The sequence below is a fragment of the Sceloporus occidentalis genome, unplaced genomic scaffold (assembly GCF_023333645.1).
Source record: "Sceloporus occidentalis isolate IW3139 unplaced genomic scaffold, rSceOcc1.0.p SCAF_3, whole genome shotgun sequence".
Lineage (NCBI taxonomy): Eukaryota > Metazoa > Chordata > Lepidosauria > Squamata > Phrynosomatidae > Sceloporus > Sceloporus occidentalis.
The window spans coordinates 249,698,063-249,716,667 of NW_028316983.1; the positions used below are offsets into that span (position 1 = coordinate 249,698,063).

General features: G+C 55.6%; 1 protein-coding gene across 8 annotated transcripts in view; it reads left to right on the forward strand.

Annotated features, from left to right (window-relative positions):
- Window positions 1–18,155, forward strand: part of PLEC (plectin) — a 127,105-nt gene extending 108,950 nt beyond the window's left edge. For all 8 annotated transcript variants that reach the window (XM_089518235.1, XM_089518234.1, XM_089518233.1 and 5 more), the window contains 9 exons: window positions 304–482; window positions 1,174–1,312; window positions 1,742–2,098; window positions 2,570–2,653; window positions 2,840–2,944; window positions 3,460–3,558; window positions 5,299–8,679; window positions 10,377–17,385; window positions 18,065–18,155. In XM_089518235.1, the coding sequence (XP_089374361.1) occupies window positions 304–482; window positions 1,174–1,312; window positions 1,742–2,098; window positions 2,570–2,653; window positions 2,840–2,944; window positions 3,460–3,558; window positions 5,299–8,679; window positions 10,377–16,712 (10,680 nt within the window). In that variant the 3' untranslated portion in view covers window positions 16,713–17,385; window positions 18,065–18,155. The remainder of the gene's footprint in view (window positions 1–303; window positions 483–1,173; window positions 1,313–1,741; window positions 2,099–2,569; window positions 2,654–2,839; window positions 2,945–3,459; window positions 3,559–5,298; window positions 8,680–10,376; window positions 17,386–18,064) is intronic.
- Window positions 18,156–18,605: the final 450 nt, after the last annotated feature.

An 18,605-nucleotide genomic window follows, 5' to 3' on the forward strand; every position in this document is an offset into this window, starting at 1 on the left:
TACACCTCCCCCCCAGGCCAGACATGGCCAAGGGTGGGCACTGGGGTTGGCACAGGGCAGCTGGTGAGCCCTTTGCTTTGGAGGCCAAGGGTCCCAGTTTCAGCCCTCAGTCCCACCTCCAGGCAGGGCTGGGAGAGGATCTGGCCTGGAGGGCTGCGAGACAGGACCTAGTGAGCAAGACTGGCCACCCGAAGGTCCAGAGGCACTTTCTTTTCTCGGCTGCCCTGGCTGAAGGTGCCTTTGCATCTGCATTTGGACTGGTGGTGGTCACTCTCTGTCCATCTTCCTTTCTCCCCTCTCCAGCAAATCCACCAGGAGCTGGAGGGCATCAAGAAGAACCTGGGGAAAGTGAGTGCCAAGACGGAGCAGGTGCTGGCTCAGCCGGAGCAGGCCTCCTCGGCCCCCACGCTCCACTCCGAGCTGGACATCACTCTGCAGAAGATGGACCAGGTCTACAGCCTTTCCAGCATCTACCTGGAGAAGTAAGTGCCGCCCCCCATGCCCCCCCACCCACCTTGGCCCTCATCTGCAAGAAGGGGGGGTTTTAAGCGTAATGCCTGCCTTTTTCCCGCTACTGTTTCATGGCCTGCCAGTTTCATCTGCACAGCTTTCAAGTTTGAAAATGTTTGGGAAGGAACAATAATTTTGTGGGAGCTTCTCCCTTTTAGGGTGGAATTTCATGACAAGGGTGAATACAAATCTCTTGCTTTTCCTTCTGGGGTTGTCTCTTCCACGCACCTGTTGCCCGATCCTTGTATGTGCCCACAGTCCACCAGAGAAAAGCACGGTGGGTGGCAGTGCACAAAAGTGCCCCCTCAGTAGTGAAACCCTTGGCACAGAGCATAGTGCCATTCTGATGCCAGGCCAAGGCCCTTTCACTTTCCCAGGTCCTCCCATGGAGGCTCTTCCTATGTCGATCTCTGCAGATTTTGCCCGCTACTCACTCTTGCCTATCTTATTCCTCTGGTCTTTGTTTCTGAGTAATGCATATTTTGTTGTTCTGTATCTATTAGCCTTTTGTTTTATCTGCACTGGGCTTTTTCACTTTTGTTCAATGTTGTAATTTGCCCGTTGTCAGGTAATCTAAAACTCTGCAGAGTAAATGGCTTAAAGGGGCCTCTTTACCGGATCATGCGGTCCCAAAGACTGACCGCCTTGTCTGTTTCCGCCCAGGTTGAAGACCATCCACTTGGTGATCCGCAGCACTCAGGGGGCTGAAGATCTGATCCGCAAATACGAGGAGCAGCTGAAGGATGTGCAGGCGGTACCCTCAGATCTCAAGGCATTGGAGGCAACCAAGGCAGAGCTGAAGGTGAGGGGCAGCAGATGGTCACTTACTCTGTGTGTGTGTGTGTGTTGCGCGGTTCTCGGCCAGAGAGTCTGGTGAGGCCTGAAATGACCATAACCATGGGCGAGGCAGGCAGGTGGGTGGTCTTGTGCTTTCCAGCCCTTGTTCTCAGCCCCCACTGACCCTGCGTGTGGCATGTTTAGAGCCCTGGTGACGCAGTGGTTCAATGCCTGTCCTGCAGCCACTCACTCAAAACCATAAGGTTGCAAGTTCAATCCCACCAAAAGGGCTCAAGCTCGACTCAGGCTTGCATCTTTCCGAGGAGGTCGGTAAAATGAGGACCCAGCTTCTTTTGGGCAATTACTTACAGATTGTAAACCGCTTAAGGAGTGCTTAAGTGCACTATAAGCGGTATAGAAATGTACTTGCTATTGCTATGTGTCTTCACTCCAGCGGCTGCGTGGGCAAGTGGAAGGGCACCAGCCCCTCTTCAACACCTTGGAGATGGACCTGGGCAAGGCCAGTGAGGTGAATGAGCGGATGGTCAGGGGCCACAGCGAGAGGGACATCGATCTGGACCGCTATCGGGAGCGGGTGCAGCACCTCTTGGAGCGCTGGCAGGCCATCCTGGCACAGATTGACCTGCGCCAACGGGAGCTGGACCAGCTGGGGCGCCAGCTGCGCTACTACCGCGAGTCCTATGACTGGCTGATCCAGTGGATCCGGGAAGCCAGGCAGCGGCAGGAGCACCTCCAGGCCGTGCCCGTCACCAACAGCAAGAGCGTGCGGGAGCAGCTGCTGCAAGAGAAGGTACGGCCAGGGCACCCCAGGGCAGGCTCATTGGTCAGGGCAGAGAAGGAGCCACAAGCTAGGCAGTGGCTCGAGGTATCTAGCCCAGTCCACTGTGAACAGCGGGCTGTGCATCTTCCTTCCTTCCGACTCTCTTCCTGCATTCCCTCTCCTTGAAGATGTCTGAAGCTGCTTGCGGCCTCACCAAAAATAGAATGTGACAAGGCAAGCTCAGGACCACCCTGGCAAGCCTCCCAGATTCCCCGTGATTGGGCGGGATACAAATAAATCTATCTATATATATATATATATAAGTGGGACCCTGAACCAGATGGCCTGTTGGTCTGATGGAGCTCCAGGGCTTTTCTGGTGAATCCTCTTCTCCATCCACAGTTCCCCCTCCTCAGCATTCTCTGTCCACTCTTTGGCTATGAGCCTCTTGCCCAGTATGGCCATCTCTTCTGTGTCTTTGATGGCTGTTTGTTTTCCTAGAAACTCCTGGAGGAATGCGACCGGAACCGGGAGAAGGTGGAGGAGTGCCAGCGCTTTGCCAAGCAGTACATTGATGCCATCAAGGTGAGGGTGGGGTGGGATGGTACTGTGTCCTGACAGCCCAGTGAGCTGGCCCTATTGCGTGCAAAGGGGTGGCAGAGCCTGGCTGGCTCTGCAAGTCAGAATCCCCCTCACTAACTCCTTCCTGGGGTTCCGAATCCATGTTCACATGCTCATCATGTCTCCATGCCTGTAATTTTTCTCTCAAAGGACTATGAACTCCAGCTGGTGACTTACAAGGCCCAGGTAGAACCAGTGGCTTCTCCTGCCAAGAAGCCGAAGGTGCAGTCGGCCTCAGACAGCGTCATCCAGGAGGTGAGGGACGGAAAGGCAAACTGCCCAGAGTGTGTGCATTTGTGTGCAGGGCCATGAGCAGGTGGGACTGAGAATCCCCTTGCGATGCAGGTAGCCACAGTGCCACCAGCAGAGGGGCTGCTCCTGAGAGAAAGGGTCCAGTGGCCATCTTGAGTCTGGAGAGCTCCCAAGAAGTTTCTGACATGGAGACCCTCCTGGAGGGGACAGTGGAGAAGAAGTGTTTTTCTCCTAAAAGCTTTGAGGCTCTTGGTCCCTACAGAGAGAGGATGCACCTGGGCATTCCTTTTCTGGAGAACAGAGGAAGGGGTGTACTCTTGGTGCAGTTGCCCTGCTATGGGCTCCCCATTAGAAAGGGCTACTTGGCCATACAGGGGGCAGGATGATAGGACTGGAGTGGCATGGTGGGAGGACACAGGGGTGTGGGCTGGCTGGCTGGCTGGCTAACTAGTTGGGTCCAGTTCTGGGAACCCTGCCCCATTCCTCAAGGTAGTAACCCTGGGCATTTGGCTTTCCAGTATGTGGACCTGCGGACTCGCTACAGTGAGCTGACCACCCTGACCAGCCAGTATCTGAAGTTCATCACTGAGACCCTCCGGCGGCTGGAGGAAGAAGAGGTAAGGAGGGTTAGGAGTCACTGGGGGCCTAGCATGCCTTGGCTGCATCCTTCCCCTGTCCTGTCCCATTGGTCCCTAATGGCCCACATCTGACTGCCTGTTCCTACACCACTAATGCTGGCCTGTGACACCCCTAACCTTACAAAAGCCCCAGCTGGTCAGCCCAGGGCCGGTGGAGCCCTTTGCAGGCACTGCCCCATGGGCTCCCTCCCCAGCACTGCTAGCATGGCCCCGAGTGCCACTGGCAAAGGTTTGGCTTAGTCTGGCAAGAAGAGGCACTTCCCAGATACACACGGAGCGCCACCGCGCCTGTCTGGCCCTCAGCGGCCGTGGGGCGAGGGCGTCCCTCTGACTCTGCTGTTCACCTGCTGCTTTTTTCTGCTCTGGTCTGGTAACCTTTCTAACTCTTGGTTTCTGCTCTTTGGAAGTCCAGCTGCTTTGCCAGTGCTTGGTCTGGGGGAGTGTTTGTGTTGGTGGGGAGCTAATGGAGGGTTAGGACCAGGAGGACTCGGGCGTCCCGGCACCAGGTACTCCTCTGCTCTGTGCATGCTCTCCTACACATCCTCGCTACCCGTACCCACCCTCCCCTTGGCACCCTTGGTTCTGCCTACTCCCCTCTGTGCTCTCCTCTAAGCCGAGGGAGGGGTCTCCAAAGAATGGGGGGGGAGAACAGAAAGGAGGGGCCACTGAGGTGTTTGGGGGAGGGATGGAACCTTGGCTGTGCCCATTGGCTAGAGGCAGCCCAGAGGAAGGGGGCAGTGGTTACCATGCTCAGCAGATCATTGTCATGACCATCTTGTCGTTTGTGCTGTTTCCGTGTTGTCATCCCGGCCTGGAACCACCAGGCTTCCTGGTGTTTTCTGAGGCCCTGCTTCGTGGTGTCTCTATCAGGTGCACTCTGTGCATGCTTCCTTTCTTCCCAGGATGTGCGTGTGTATTTGTAAGAGAAGGAAGGAGGCGGGCATCCCCCGCAACAACCTATTGGTCACCGGGTGGCTTCTGGCAATCCAGAGGCTAGCTGCTGCTGCCTTTGGACTTCCTTGAGAAGAGGCCAAAGGTGGACAAGCTCCATGTGGAAGGCCAGAACAGCGCAAGCCCCTGGAAGCCAGGATTAGGGGCGGGGGGCAGGCCTTGCTTAGGGCATCCTCCCTCACTGTGTTTGACATCTTCCTTACCTCCATGGCTGTGTGGTCCACCGCTTCTTTCCTGCACCTCATTCTGCCTCCCCGGCCTGTGTCCTCTCACTTGCTGAGGGGAGGGGTCTTCCTCACAGCTGCTTGCTGCCTCTGTTGCTGCCACGTTTGGGCTTTTTTGGTGGGGGGGGGTTTGACTCCCTCTGGAGGGGGGTCTCTTCCACACTGACTGCAATGAGCTGATGCGTGGAGGTGTGCTGGTGGCTGCTGTGTCATGCTGTGGCCCTCCCGCTTGGGGTTTTGCTTGTCGTCTTGTGTCCGTTCATCGATCATCCATCCGTCCATCTGTCCATCCTCTACTCTTGGTGTGTGGGTCTTTCCTGCTTCTCCACCTGTCATGTTCAGCAAGAGACACGAGAACCATGTTCCTTCTCTGACTGATTGCTGCCTGTCTCTCCTGGAAAGAGCCAAGCCATACCATGCCATGCCACACACACTTCCCTCACCCACAGACCCTCTGCCCCCCATTCCCATTCCAGTCTCTCTCTCTTGTGATCTTTCTTTCTTTCTTTCCCCCTCTTCCCTTTTCTTTGCCTCTTCTCCGTAGAAAGCAGCGGAGAAGCTGAAGAAGGAGGAGCAGCAGCGCCTGGCAGAAGTGGAGGCACAGTTGGAGAAGCAGCGGCAGCTGGCCGAGGCCCATGCCAGGGCTAAGGCCCAGGCGGAGAAGGAGGCCCTAGAGCTGCAGCGACGCATGGAGGAGGAGGTCAGCCGGCGGCAGCTGGTGGCCGTGGACGCCGAGCAGCAGAAGCAGACCATCCAGCAGGAGCTCTCACAGATGAAGCTGAGTTCGGACGCCCAGATTCAGGCCAAGCTCAAACTGATTGAGGAGGTGGAGTTCAGCCGGCGGAAGGTGGAGGAGGAGATCCGCATGGTACGCCTGCAGCTGGAGGCCACAGAGAGGCAGAGGGCCGGGGCAGAGGACGAGCTCCAGGCCCTGCGGGATCGGGCCGAGGAGGCTGAGCGGCAGAAGCGGCTAGCCCAGGAGGAGGCCGAGCGCCTGCGCAAGCAGGTCAAGGATGAGAGCCAGAAGAAGAGGGAGGCGGAGGACGAGCTGAAGCACAAGGTGCAGGCCGAGCAGCAGGCTGCTCGCGAGAAGCAGAAGGCCCTGGAAGACCTTCAGAAGCTGCGCCTGCAGGCGGAGGAGGCCGAACGGCGGATGAAGCAGGCAGAGCTGGAGAAGGAGCGGCAGGTCCAGCTGGCCCATGAGGCTGCCCAGAAGAGCGCTGAGGCTGACCTCCAGAGCCGGCGCCTCTCCTTCGCTGAGAAGACCGCCCAGCTGGAGCTCTCCCTGCAGCAGGAGCACATCACCATCACCCATCTGCAGGAGGAGGCTGAGCGGCTGAAGAAGCTGCAGCTGGAGGCCGAACAGTCCCGTGAGGAGGCCGACAAGGAAGTGGAGAAGTGGCGGCAGAAGGCCAACGAGGCGCTGAGGCTGCGGCTCCAGGCCGAGGAGGTGGCTCACAAGAAGGCCCTGGCACAAGAGGAGGCTGAGAAGCAGAAGGAGGATGCGGAACGCGAGGCCCGGAAGCGCTCCAAGGCCGAAGAGTCGGCCCTGCGGCAGAAGGAGCTGGCCGAGCAAGAGCTAGAGAAGCAGCGGAAGCTGGCCGAGGGAACAGCCCAGCAGAAGTTCCTGGCCGAGCAGGAGCTGATCCGCCTGAAGGCTGAGGTTGAGAACGGGGAGCAGCAACGCTTGCTGCTGGAGGAGGAGCTCTTCCGCCTCAAGAATGAGGTGAATGAGGCCGTTCAGAAGCGGAAGGAGCTGGAGGAGGAGCTGGCCAAACTGCGTGCCGAGATGGAGCTCCTGCTGCAGAGTAAGGCCAAGACTGAGGAGGAGTCCCGCTCCACCAGTGAGAAGTCCAAGCAGATCCTGGAGGCTGAGGCCAGCAAGCTGCGGGAGCTGGCCGAAGAGGCTGCCCGCCTGCGTGCCCTCTCGGAGGAAGCCAAGCGCCAACGGCAGCTGGCTGAAGAAGAGGCCACCCATCAGCGGGCAGAGGCTGAGCGCATCCTCAAGGAGAAGCTGGTGGCCATCAATGAGGCCTCGCGCCTGAAGGCAGAAGCAGAGATCGCCCTGAAGGAGAAGGAGGCGGAGAATGAGCGGCTCCGACGGCTGGCTGAGGATGAGGCATACCAGCGCCGGCTGCTGGAGGAGCAGGCGGCCCAGCACAAGCAGGACATCGAGGAGAAGATCGCCCAGCTGAAGAAGTCCTCTGAGAGCGAGCTGGAGAGGCAGAAGAGCCTGGTGGATGACACCGTCAGGCAGCGGCGCCTCGTCGAGGAGGAAATACGCATCCTCAAGCTCAACTTTGAGAAAGCTTCACACGGCAAGACTGACCTGGAGCTAGAACTCACCCGGATCAAGCAGAGCGCTGAGGAGATCCAGCGCAGCAAAGAGCAGGCAGAGCGTGAGGCGGAGGAGTTGCGGCGGCTAGCCCTGGAGGAGGAGAATCACCGCCGAGAGGCTGAGGCCAAGGTCAAGAAGATCTCGGCGGCTGAGCAGGAGGCTGCCCGGCAGTGCAAGGCCGCCCTGGAGGAAGTGGAGCGCTTGAAAGCCAAGGCAGAGGAGGCCCGGAGGCAGAAGGAGCTGGCCGAGAAGGAGTCAGAGCGGCAGATCCAGCTTGCACAGGAGGCAGCCCAGAAGCGGATTGTGGCAGAGGAGAAGGCCCACCTGGCTGCCGTGCAGCAGAAGGAGCAGGAGCTGCTGCAGACCCGGCAGCAGGAGCAGAGCATCCTGGACAAGCTGCGGGAGGAGGCAGAGAGGGCCAAGAAAGCTGCAGAGGATGCCGAGTTTGCCCGGATCAAGGCCGAGCAGGAGGCTGCTCTGTCCAGGCAGCTGGTGGAGGAAGCTGAGCGCATGAAGCAAAGGGCAGAGGAGGAGGCCCAGACCAAGGCCAAGGCACAAGAGGATGCAGAGAAGCTGCGAAAAGAGGCCGAGCTGGAGGCTGCCAGGAGGGCCCAGGCGGAGCAGGCGGCGCTCAAACAGAAGCAGCTGGCTGATGCTGAGATGGCCAAGCACAAGAAGTTTGCTGAGCAAACGCTGCGCCAGAAGGCCCAGGTGGAGCAGGAGCTGACCAAGGTCAAGCTGCAGTTGGAGGAGACTGACCACCAGAAGAGTATCTTGGAAGAGGAGCAGCAGCGGCTGAAGGACGAGGTGACTGAAGCCATGAAGCAGAAGGCCCAGGTGGAGGAGGAGCTCTTCAAGGTAAAAGTCCAGATGGAAGAGCTGATCAAGCTGAAGACCCGTATCGAGGAGGAGAACAAGATGCTGATCACGAAGGACAAGGACAACATGCAGAAGTTCCTGGCTGAAGAGGCCGAGAAGATGAAGCAGGTGGCAGAGGAGGCTGCCCGGCTGAGTGTGGAGGCCCAGGAAGCTGCCCGCCTGCGGGAGCTGGCCGAGCAGGACCTGGCCCAGCAGCGGAGCCTGGCAGAGAAGATTCTGAAGGAGAAGATGCAGGCTGTCCAAGAGGCCACACGACTGAAGGCCGAGGCTGAGGTGCTACAGAAGCAGAAGGACTTGGCCCAGGAGCAGGCAAAGAAGCTGCAGGAGGACAAGGAGCAGATGCAGCTGCGGCTGGCTGAGGAGGCCGAGGGCTTCCAGAAGACCCTAGAGGTAGAGCGCCAGCGGCAGCTGGAAATTACCGCCAATGCAGAGCGCCTGAAGGTGCAAGTGACCGAGCTGAGTCTGGCCCAGGCGAAGGCAGAGGAGGAGGCCAAACGGTTCAAGAAGCAGGCAGAGCAGATCAGTCAGAAGCTGCACCAAACAGAGCTGGCTACCCAGGAGAAGATGACTCTGGTGCAGACGCTTGAGATCCAGAGGCAGCAGAGTGATAGTGATGCTGAGAAGCTGAGGAAAGCCATTGCAGATCTGGAGCAAGAGAAGGAGAAGCTGAAGCGGGAAGCAGAGCTGCTGCAGCGGAAATCGGAAGAGGTACCCACTTTCATTGGGGCCCCACTCGCCCTGTGCCTTCTCAGAGCCCAAGGAACATGCCAAAACCTTCTCCAGTCCACGTGTTGCTAGCCCACCTCCTGTTCCTTGGGTCAGGGAGGGGATCATGCAAGAGGGGAAGCAGTGAATAGAGGAAGCAACAGAAGAAATGGATGCCCTATTTTTCTGTGGCGTATCTTACCATGATGCCCATGCTGTACCCATTTGCGAGCAAGCCCTCTGTGTTGCCATGCTGGTTGCTGAGGAGGCCCTTGCTGCTCCTTTGCATTTCTGACCAGGTGCAGAAAGGCAACAAGAATCTCCTGGCCACTTGATTGGCTGGTACATGGCTAATCCCAAGTTGCTGCGTACTTGTACCTGCCTCATGGTAAGGGATGACTCAGAAAATGGTTGTCATTGTTCTTTGATAGTTAGGAATGCATGTAGTGAGGACAGGAAACTCCCAGGTAAGGAAAAGAGGTGTGGATGGAAATGCTACATATAAGTGAGCCTGACCCATGCTGCCCTTAGACATGTTCAGAAACAGCACAGTGCCAGTCACCCATTGCTATGCTCCTGCAGAAATGAAGTTCCTCTTAAATCCAGAGTGGCTTATTCTTTCTCCTTTTGTGGTAAGGCTGGCCCTGAATGTGAAGTTCTGCAGAACTGGCAATGTCACAGATGACTTGGTGTCAGGTCTGCCATCACATCTCTTGCCTGCATAGTATGGGCCAGAGATCAGACCTTCCATAACTGAGACAGGAGATGAGGAATTGGGGGAGCACTTACAAAAGGTGGGGTGGGGAGGGCAACAGGGGTGACCCAAGTGGGGCTGGGGTGGGGAGAGAGGGTTTTTTGTGCCCACACAACACTCAGCATCCAGTGCATTAGGAAGGGACTTGTTGGAAGGCTCTAAGGAAAAGCAGAGGCAGCTGTTGTCTCTGTCCTGCAGCCAAGACACATTTTTCCTCTGGGAAGTCTGTCATGACTCAAAAGCAACATGGGCACTTGTGGCACTTCCCACTCTAATCCATTTGTCATGGCTCAAGCATTCAGGGACTTCAGAGTCAGGCAGGGCCGGCCATCTTGTGGGCTCCAGGTAGATGCTCATAGCTGGAAGGACGAAGGGGACTAGAAGGCTGAGGGAACCTGATCCAGGGAGTTCAGAATCTGTTTTTTTCCCAGCAGAGAGGGTCCTGACCTCCTGAAACCTGGGTTATGCACCTCCCATTAGCTCCTGTAGGCAGGGACAAAAGAAAGACTGGCCCCTATATAGGGAGACGCTAACCCCCCTGGGCCTCAGTCTTGTTCCTGCCTACGCTCCTAGCAGGACATACAGCAGCCACACACAAAAAAAAACCATTGGGTGATAATGGAGACTCTCTTGGGCTGGTGAACTGGTTAAAAACCCAGAAAGCCTGTTCCTCTTGAGACCCAGGGGGGTTTCCCACTGCACTGAGGGTGGAGGGGCTTCTTCTTCAGCCAAGTCTTCCCATCTCCAGCTTGTTTTATCCACTTGTATTCTATAGTAATGGCCTTCTCAGATGGTCAGCCAGAGCACCCCCTAAACATGCACCCTTCTTGAAATGCTGGCTCCCTATGCATGCCTCCTGTGGAGGCGCTGGCTCTTCCCTCCCCTGAGATCCTTCCCCTTCTGTTTGGACTGCTTGAGTGATGCTCTTCCTCTTTTCCTCACCCAGATGCAGACGGCTCAAAAGGAGCAGCTCCTCCAGGAGACGCAGATGCTCCAGCAGACGTTCCGGTCGGAGAAGGATGTCCTCCTGCAAAAAGAGAGATTTGTAGAGGAGGAGAAGGCCAAGCTGGAGAAACTCTTCCAGGAAGAGGTCAACAAGGCTCAAGGCCTGAAGGCTGAGCAGGAACGCCAGCAGAAGCAGATGGAGCAGGAGAAGAAGCAGCTGACCACTGTCCTGGAGGAGGCCCGTAAGAAGCAAGCAGAAGCCGAGGAGAATGTCCGGCAGAAGCAGGAGGAGCTGCAGTGCCTGGAGAAGCAGCGGCAGAAACAGGAGAAGCTCCTGGCAGAAGAGAACCAGAAACTCAGGGAGAAGCTGGAGCGGCTCCAGGAAGAGCAAAAGACAGCCCTCGCCCAGACCCGAGAAATCATGATCCAGACCGATGACATTCCTCAGGAGGTGGTGGCTCCTTCCCAGGTGCCTCAGATGAAAGCGGTGCCCAATGGCCGAGACATGATAGATGGCATTTCTCAGAATGGTGAAGCAGAGCTGGCGTTTGACGGCATCCGCCAGAAAGTGTCAGCCAAGAAGCTGGCAGAAGCAGGCATCCTAAGCCGGGAGAGCATGGAGAAACTGGCCAAGGGAAAAGCAACTGTGCAGGAACTCTCCCAAAGGGACGACATCCGCAGGTACTTGCGAGGAACAAGCAGCATTGCTGGGCTCCTGCTGAAGCCAAGCAACGAGAAGATGAGCATTTACTCAGCCATGAAGCAGCAGCTGCTGAGCCCAGGCACGGCCCTCATCCTGCTGGAGGCACAGGCTGCCTCTGGCTTCGTAATAGATCCCGTGAGGAATAAAACCTTGTCTGTCAGCGAGGCAGTGAAGGAAGGAGTGGTTGGGCCTGAACTGCACAATAAGTTGCTTTCTGCTGAGAGGGCAGTCACTGGGTATAAAGACCCCTACACTGGGGAAAAGATCTCCCTCTTCCAAGCAATGACCAAAGACCTCATTGTGAAAGACCACGGCATTCGGCTTCTGGAGGCTCAGGTGGCGACGGGAGGCATCATTGATCCAGTCAACAGCCACCGCCTCCCTGTGGAAGTGGCCTACAAGCGAGGCTACTTTGATGAAGAGATGCAGCAGATCCTCTCAGATCCCAGTGATGACACCAAGGGCTTCTTTGACCCCAACACCCAGGAGAACCTGACCTACCTGCAGCTGATGGAGAGATGCGTCACCGATCCTGAGACTGGCCTCTTCCTTCTGCCGCTGACAGACAAAGCCGCTAAAGGAAGGGAGCTGGTCTACACGGACCGGGAAGCCAAGGATGTCTTCAAGAAGGCCACAGTGTCAGCCCCCTTTGGCCGGTTCAAGGGGAAGACAGTCACCATCTGGGAAATCATCAACTCTGAGTATTTCACTGAGGAGCAGAGGCGGGACCTTCTGCGCCAGTACAAGACTGGGAAGATAACTGTGGAGAAGATCATTAAGGTTATCATCACTGTGATGGAGGAGAGCGAGAAGAAGAGCCAGCTCTGCTTCGATGGGCTCCGGGCTCCCGTTCCAGCGTCCGAGCTGCTAGAGAGTAAAATCATTGACAAGGATCTTTACAACCAGCTACACCAGGGAAAAAAGACTGTAGAGGACCTTGCCAGTGTGGATTCCATTAAGAGGTACTTGAAAGGCACCAGTGCCATTGCAGGCATCTTGGTTGAGTCCACTGGCCAGAGGCTGCTGCTTGATGATGCCTTGAAGAAAAACTTCCTAAAGCCAGAAATAGCCCTGACACTTCTGGAGGCCCAGGCTGCAACTGGATACATGGTTGACCCAGTCAGGAATGAGCAGCTCCCTGTGGATGATGCAGTCAGATCAGGAATGGTTGGGCCTGAGCTGCATGAGAAGCTTCTGTCTGCAGAGAAGGCTGTGACTGGCTACAGGGATCCCTACACAGGGCAGGTGGTCTCTCTCTTCCAAGCACTGCAAAAAGGCCTCATCCCAAAAGACGCCGGGGTCCGTCTGCTGGATGCCCAGCTTGCCACTGGGGGCATCATAGACCCAGCGAACAGCCACCGTCTCCCACTTGACGTGGCTTGCAAGCGAGGCTACTTTAGCGAAGAGATGAACAAGGCTTTGTCTGTTCCAGCTGATGATGCCAAGCTGTATTATGACCCCAACGCCCAAGAAAAACTCACCTATGCTCAGCTGAAACAGAAATGCCAAGTGGACAAGAAGACTGGCCTTTACTTGCTTCCCCTCTCAGACCAGGCCATCCGGCTTCAGCAGGAGGAGGTCTACTCTGATAGCCAGACCAAGGAGTCCTTTGACAAGGCGACAGTAGAAGTTCCAGCCGGCAGTTTAAAAGGCAAGATGGTGACCATCTGGGAGTTGATTCACTCTGAGTATTTGACTGAAGAGCAGAGGAGAGAGCTGATACGGCAGTACAAAACAGGCAAGGTCACCATTGAAAGGGTAATCAAAATCATCATCACAATCATTGAGGAGACTGAGGCCAAGAAGCAAGAAAAGCTGACCTTCAGTGGCTTGCGTGCGCCTGTGCCTGCCAGCGAGCTGCTCGAGTCAAAGGTTATCAGCAAGAGCCAGTATGAGCAACTCAAGGAAGGAAAGAAGTCCATTAAAGAGCTTGCTGAAGCAGCTGCTGTGAAGAAGTACCTTCAGGGGAGCGACTGCATCGCTGGGGTGTATGTAGAAGAAACCAAGGAGAAGCTGAGCATCTATGAGGCCATGAGGAGGAACCTGCTCCTGCCAAGCACAGCCACTATCCTCCTGGAGGCCCAGGCAGCCACTGGGTTCATGGTGGACCCAGTGAGGAACCAGAGATTGCCTGTCCATGAAGCAGTCAAGGCTGGCTTTGTGGGACCAGAGCTGCATGAAAAGCTGCTGTCTGCTGAGAAGGCTGTCACTGGCTACAAAGACCCATATTCTGGGAACACCATCTCCCTCTTTGAGGCCATGAAGAAGGGGCTGATCCTCAGAGAGCATGCGATCCGCCTTCTGGAAGCCCAGATTGCTACAGGAGGAATCATCGACCCCGTTCACAGTCATCGCCTCCCTGTAGAAGTGGCTTATAAGCGAGGCTACTTTGACGAACAGATGAACCGAACGCTCTCGGACCCCACTGACGACACCAAGGGCTTCTTCGACCCTAATACCAAGGAGAACCTAACCTACCTGCAGCTGAAGGAGAGGTGTGTTGAGGACCCTGAGACGGGCCTCTGCCTCCTGCCTTTGAAACAGCCTGAGACCCCCACTGTAGTGGAGACCACGCAGGTGTACACAGAGGCTGAGACCAAGAAGGTGTTTGAGGAGACCCAGATCGACATTCCAACCGGAGACAAGGCTGGCTCCTCCATGTCCCTGTGGGAAATCATGCACTCTGATCTTATCCCCGAGGAGCAGCGCAAGAGGCTGATGGATGAGTTTCGCTCTGGCAAGGTGACAAAGGAACGTATGATCATCATCATCATCGAGATAATAGAGAAGACGGAGATCATCCGGCAGCAAGACTTGAGCTCCTATGACTACGTCCGGCGCCGCATCACTGCTGATGACCTCTATGAGGCCAGGATAATCTCCATGGAGATATACAATGCCCTGAAGCAAGGCTCCAAGACCATCCGCGAGATCCTAGAAATAGAGACAGTCTGGAAGTATCTCTATGGCTCTGGCTGCATTGCCGGCATCTACATTCCATCCAGCAAACAGAAGCTCAATGTCTACCAGGCCTTAAAAAGGGGGCTGATCACTCCTGAAGTGGCTCGGCCTCTGCTGGAAGCCCAGGCTGCCACCGGCTTCATTGTTGACCCCATCAAGAATGAAATGCTCACGGTGGACGAGGCTGTCAGGAAAGCAGTAGTGGGCCCTGAGATGCATGACCGGCTCCTGTCCGCTGAGAGAGCTGTAACTGGCTACCGTGATCCCTACAGCGAGCAAAAAGTCTCTCTTTTCCAAGCTATGAAGAAGGACCTCATCCCTTCAGAAGAAGCCCTCAGACTTCTAGATGCCCAGTTGGCCACGGGGGGCATCATAGACCCACACTTGGGCTTCCACCTCCCCCTGGAAACGGCCTACCAGCGTGGCTACTTCAATCGGGAGACATACGAGAGGCTTTCTGAACCCAGTGAGGTCCGCAGCTATATAGACCCCTCCACAGATGACAAGCTCAGCTACGCACAGATCCTCAAGCGCTGCAAGAAGGATGAGAATACTGGCTGCCTCCTGCTGCCTCTCTGCGACACTCGGAAGCTGACCTTCCGGGGCCTGAGGAAGCAGATCTCTGTTGAGGAGCTGGTAAGATCTAAGGTCATGGATGAAGCCACTGCCCAGCGCCTCCAGGAAGGCTTAACCTCTGTTGAGGAAGTCTCTAAAGTCTTGAAGAAATTCCTGGAGGGCACCAGTTGCATCGCTGGTGTCTATGTGGACTCCACCAAGGAGAGACTCTCTGTGTACCAGGCCATGAAGAAGGGCATCATCCGCCCTGGCACCGCCTTTGAGCTGTTGGAAGCCCAGGCAGCCACTGGGTATGTGGTTGACCCCATCAAGGGCCTCAAGTTGACCGTGGAGGAGGCAGTGAGGATGGGCATTGTGGGCCCAGAATTCAAGGACAAGCTGCTTTCAGCTGAGAGGGCAGTTACAGGCTACAAGGATCCCTACTCAGGCAAGCTTATCTCTCTCTTCCAAGCCATGAAGAAAGGGCTGATCCTGAAGGACCATGGGATCCGTTTGCTGGAAGCACAGATTGCCACAGGAGGAATAATTGATCCAGAGGAGAGCCATCGCCTGCCTGTCGAAGTGGCGTACAAGAGGGGCCTTTTTGATGAGGAAATGAATGAGATCCTGCTGGATCCCAGCGATGACACAAAGGGGTTCTTTGACCCAAACACAGAAGAGAACCTGACCTACCTGCAGCTGATGGAGCGGTGCATCACTGACCCAGAGACTGGCCTGTGCCTCCTGCCCTTGAAGGAGAAGAAGCGGGAGAGAAAGACCTCTTCCAAGTCCTCTGTCCGCAAACGCAGGGTAGTCATCGTTGATCCTGAGACTGGGAAAGAGATGTCAGTGTACGAAGCCTACCGCAAAGGCCTCATTGACCACCAGACCTATTTGGAGCTCTCCGAACAAGAGTGTGAATGGGAAGAGATCACCATTTCCTCCTCAGACGGAGTTGTTAAGTCCATGATCATTGACCGGAGGTCAGGGAGGCAGTATGATATCGACGATGCTATTGCAAAGGGGCTGATTGACCAGTCTGCCTTGGACCAGTATCGCTCAGGTACCTTATCCATCACAGAATTTGCAGACATGCTGTCTGGCAACATAAGTGGATTCCGATCCAGGTCTTCCTCTGTCGGCTCCTCTTCTTCCTATCCTGTAAGCCCAGCCCACGCAAGAGCACAACTGGCATCCTGGAGCGATCCTACTGAAGAGACTGGGCCAGTTGCAGGCATCCTGGACACAGACACCCTAGAGAAGGTATCCATTACAGAGGCCATGCGTCGCAACCTGGTGGACAACATTACTGGCCAGAGGCTCCTGGAGGCTCAGGCCTGCACTGGCGGGATCATCGATCCAGCCACTGGGGAGAAGTTCTCTGTTGCTGATGCTGTCAACAAAGGCCTGGTTGACAAAATCATGGTAGATAGGATCAACCTTGCTCAAAAGGCTTTCTATGGCTTTGAGGATCCCAGAACCAAGACCAAAATGTCCGCTGCCCAAGCCTTGAAGAAAGGCTGGCTGTACTACGAGGCCGGCCAGCGCTTTCTGGAGGTGCAGTACCTGACAGGAGGGCTGATTGAGCCAGAAGTGACTGGCAGGGTCTCCCTTGACGAGGCTCTGCAGAAGGGCACCATCGACGCACGCACTGCGCAGAAACTGCGGGATGTCAACACCTACTCCAAGTACTTGACCTGTCCCAAAACCAAGCTCAAGATTTCCTACAAGGACGCCATGGACAGGAGCATGACCGAGGAGGGAACGGGCTTACGTCTCTTGGAAGCTTCGTCACAATCCAGCAAAGGCTATTACAGTCCTTACAATGTTAGTGGTTCTGGCTCCACTTCTGGCTCTCGATCTGGCTCCCGAACTGGTTCTAGATCAGGCTCCAGGCGAGGCAGCTTTGATGCTACGGGAGGATCTGGCTTCTCCATGTCCTTCTCTTCCTCCTCCTACAATTCTTCAAGTTATGGCCGCAGATACACATCCGGTCTAAGCGGAAGCACAGATGCTGCCAGCCTCAGTTGCACCTTGACCCACCTCATTGGAAACTGTGGGTGGGAAGGAAGCCAGGAGTTCTTTGAAATGCATGGGAAACCACTGTCTGTGGCATAAAGTGCCCTCTGCCTCCAGAAAACTTTTGCATTTATACTGCTCTGCATGTGGTAAAGCTACTGGTTTATCCTCTCATTATTACTATTGTTGTTATTTTATCCTGTTTAAAACAGTTTCCTTCCAAAGCAGTGCCTAAAGTTTAACCAAAAAGACTAGACTAATATATTAATATATATGATTGCTCAGACAGTATTTGTATAGTAAGAGAGAAAGAGAAAGCCTATCCACTGCCCCCCACTCCCCCATCTAGCCCTCCCAGGCACACCTTTCTTTTGGTCCACCTCCAGAGCAGAATCACCCCAGCCATGTGCCGACTCCTCAGCGCAGGCAGAACCGGCCCTCCTTGGGTCCCTTCTTCTGCTAAGCAGCTAGTGACTTTTTCTCCCAGTGAGCTCTGCCAGCTCCATCCTGCAGAGGAGATGACCCTTGTGCCAAGCCTCCAGGCGCATCACTGCCTATGCAAAATGCCCTCTCCGCTTCTGAGGAAGGGAGGAAGAGCCCAGATGGACTTGTGTTCAAGAGATGCCCCACAGCCCCCTTCTGCTCTAGCAAGCTCCCTGCGCCATTGCCTGGACTGATCTTCCTCACTGGATGGCCAAGGAAGATGGCTCTGTGCTCCACTGCTGCTCCTTGACTGGCTTCCCCTCAACTGCGTGGACTCTGCACCCGGACCGTAAGTGCACACGCTTCCATGCCGATGTGGCGCCTCCTGCCTTGCGGACCCGCCTGCCTGCCTCTCTTCCTGTCAGTTTGGCTACTTCTCCACACTCTCTTTCTTCCTTCCTTTCCTGCCACTCTCACCTGCAAGCTCCCTTTTGCATTGGGCTCGGCCTGCTCATCCATTCTAGCACTTTCCATGATGCTCTGCTTTTCCAGCTCTGTTTAGGAGGAGCTTTGTACTGCAGTGGCTTCTGTGGGCTGGCCGTGATCTCTGCATGCCCGTCGGTCAGTTGGTCTTTGTCTCTGTCCACTTTACGTGTACCTGGGAAGTGCCCTGTACAAAGCTGGCAGGGTGGACTGGCAGGCCACCTAGAACCAGCTTGCCTTACTTGATGCCAGAGCAAAGAGCATTCTGTTCACAGGTCCTTGCCCACAACTGTAGGAGCCCAGGACACCTGAACTGCTTCCGTGACACGGGGATCCTCATAGATAGTGTATGGTTTCCATTCAGAGCCCCCTCCTCTTTCTTGTCCAGGGCAAACAGCAGACTGAATCAAGCAGTCTTCTGGGACCAACTGCCCTGTAAAACTGGGCTGAATCTCTTTCCCCCCTCACTCTCTTTCTCTCTCTTGTGCACTTTTCTATCTCTTCTGATTGTGTTTCTTTGTAATAACATGTGCTCTTTCTCTCAGACATTGTTTCCTAGTCCCACCAAAGAAGTCCCCTTGTCACTGGGAGAACTGCTTAGCTGGTTTTCTGAAGTCAGCAAGTCCTGGATTACTTCGAGAGGAGGCCTGGATGCTTCTCAGCAGCACTCACCCTCAAAGGTAATTCCAGGACTCTAGAGTGATGGCGGTGGGCTCCTTGCAATTCCATTGCTGGGGTTTGAGTTGGAGATGAGAAAGAGAGCATGGGGACAGGGGTGGGCTGGTGGGGGACCTAGGGTAAGGACAGTGTGCTGCTTTTCTGGCGAGTGATCGGTAGTGGCAAGAGTGACCCCGTCTCCCAAAGCATGGGGCCCTAAAGCGTCCCTTCCGGACCTTTATAGCCCCTGGCAGCACCTTTGGGCCTGAAGTTTATGTCTCTCCTGCTGCTAGTCAAAGAGTATGGCGGGCTTTTGGGGTGGAGATGGAGAAGGCAGACAGGCAGGCTCCAGAGCAAGTGGCTGGGCTGAGGCTGCCTGGTTTCATTGGCTTTATTTGCTCACATCATTTCACTTGTGAGATTCTCCTG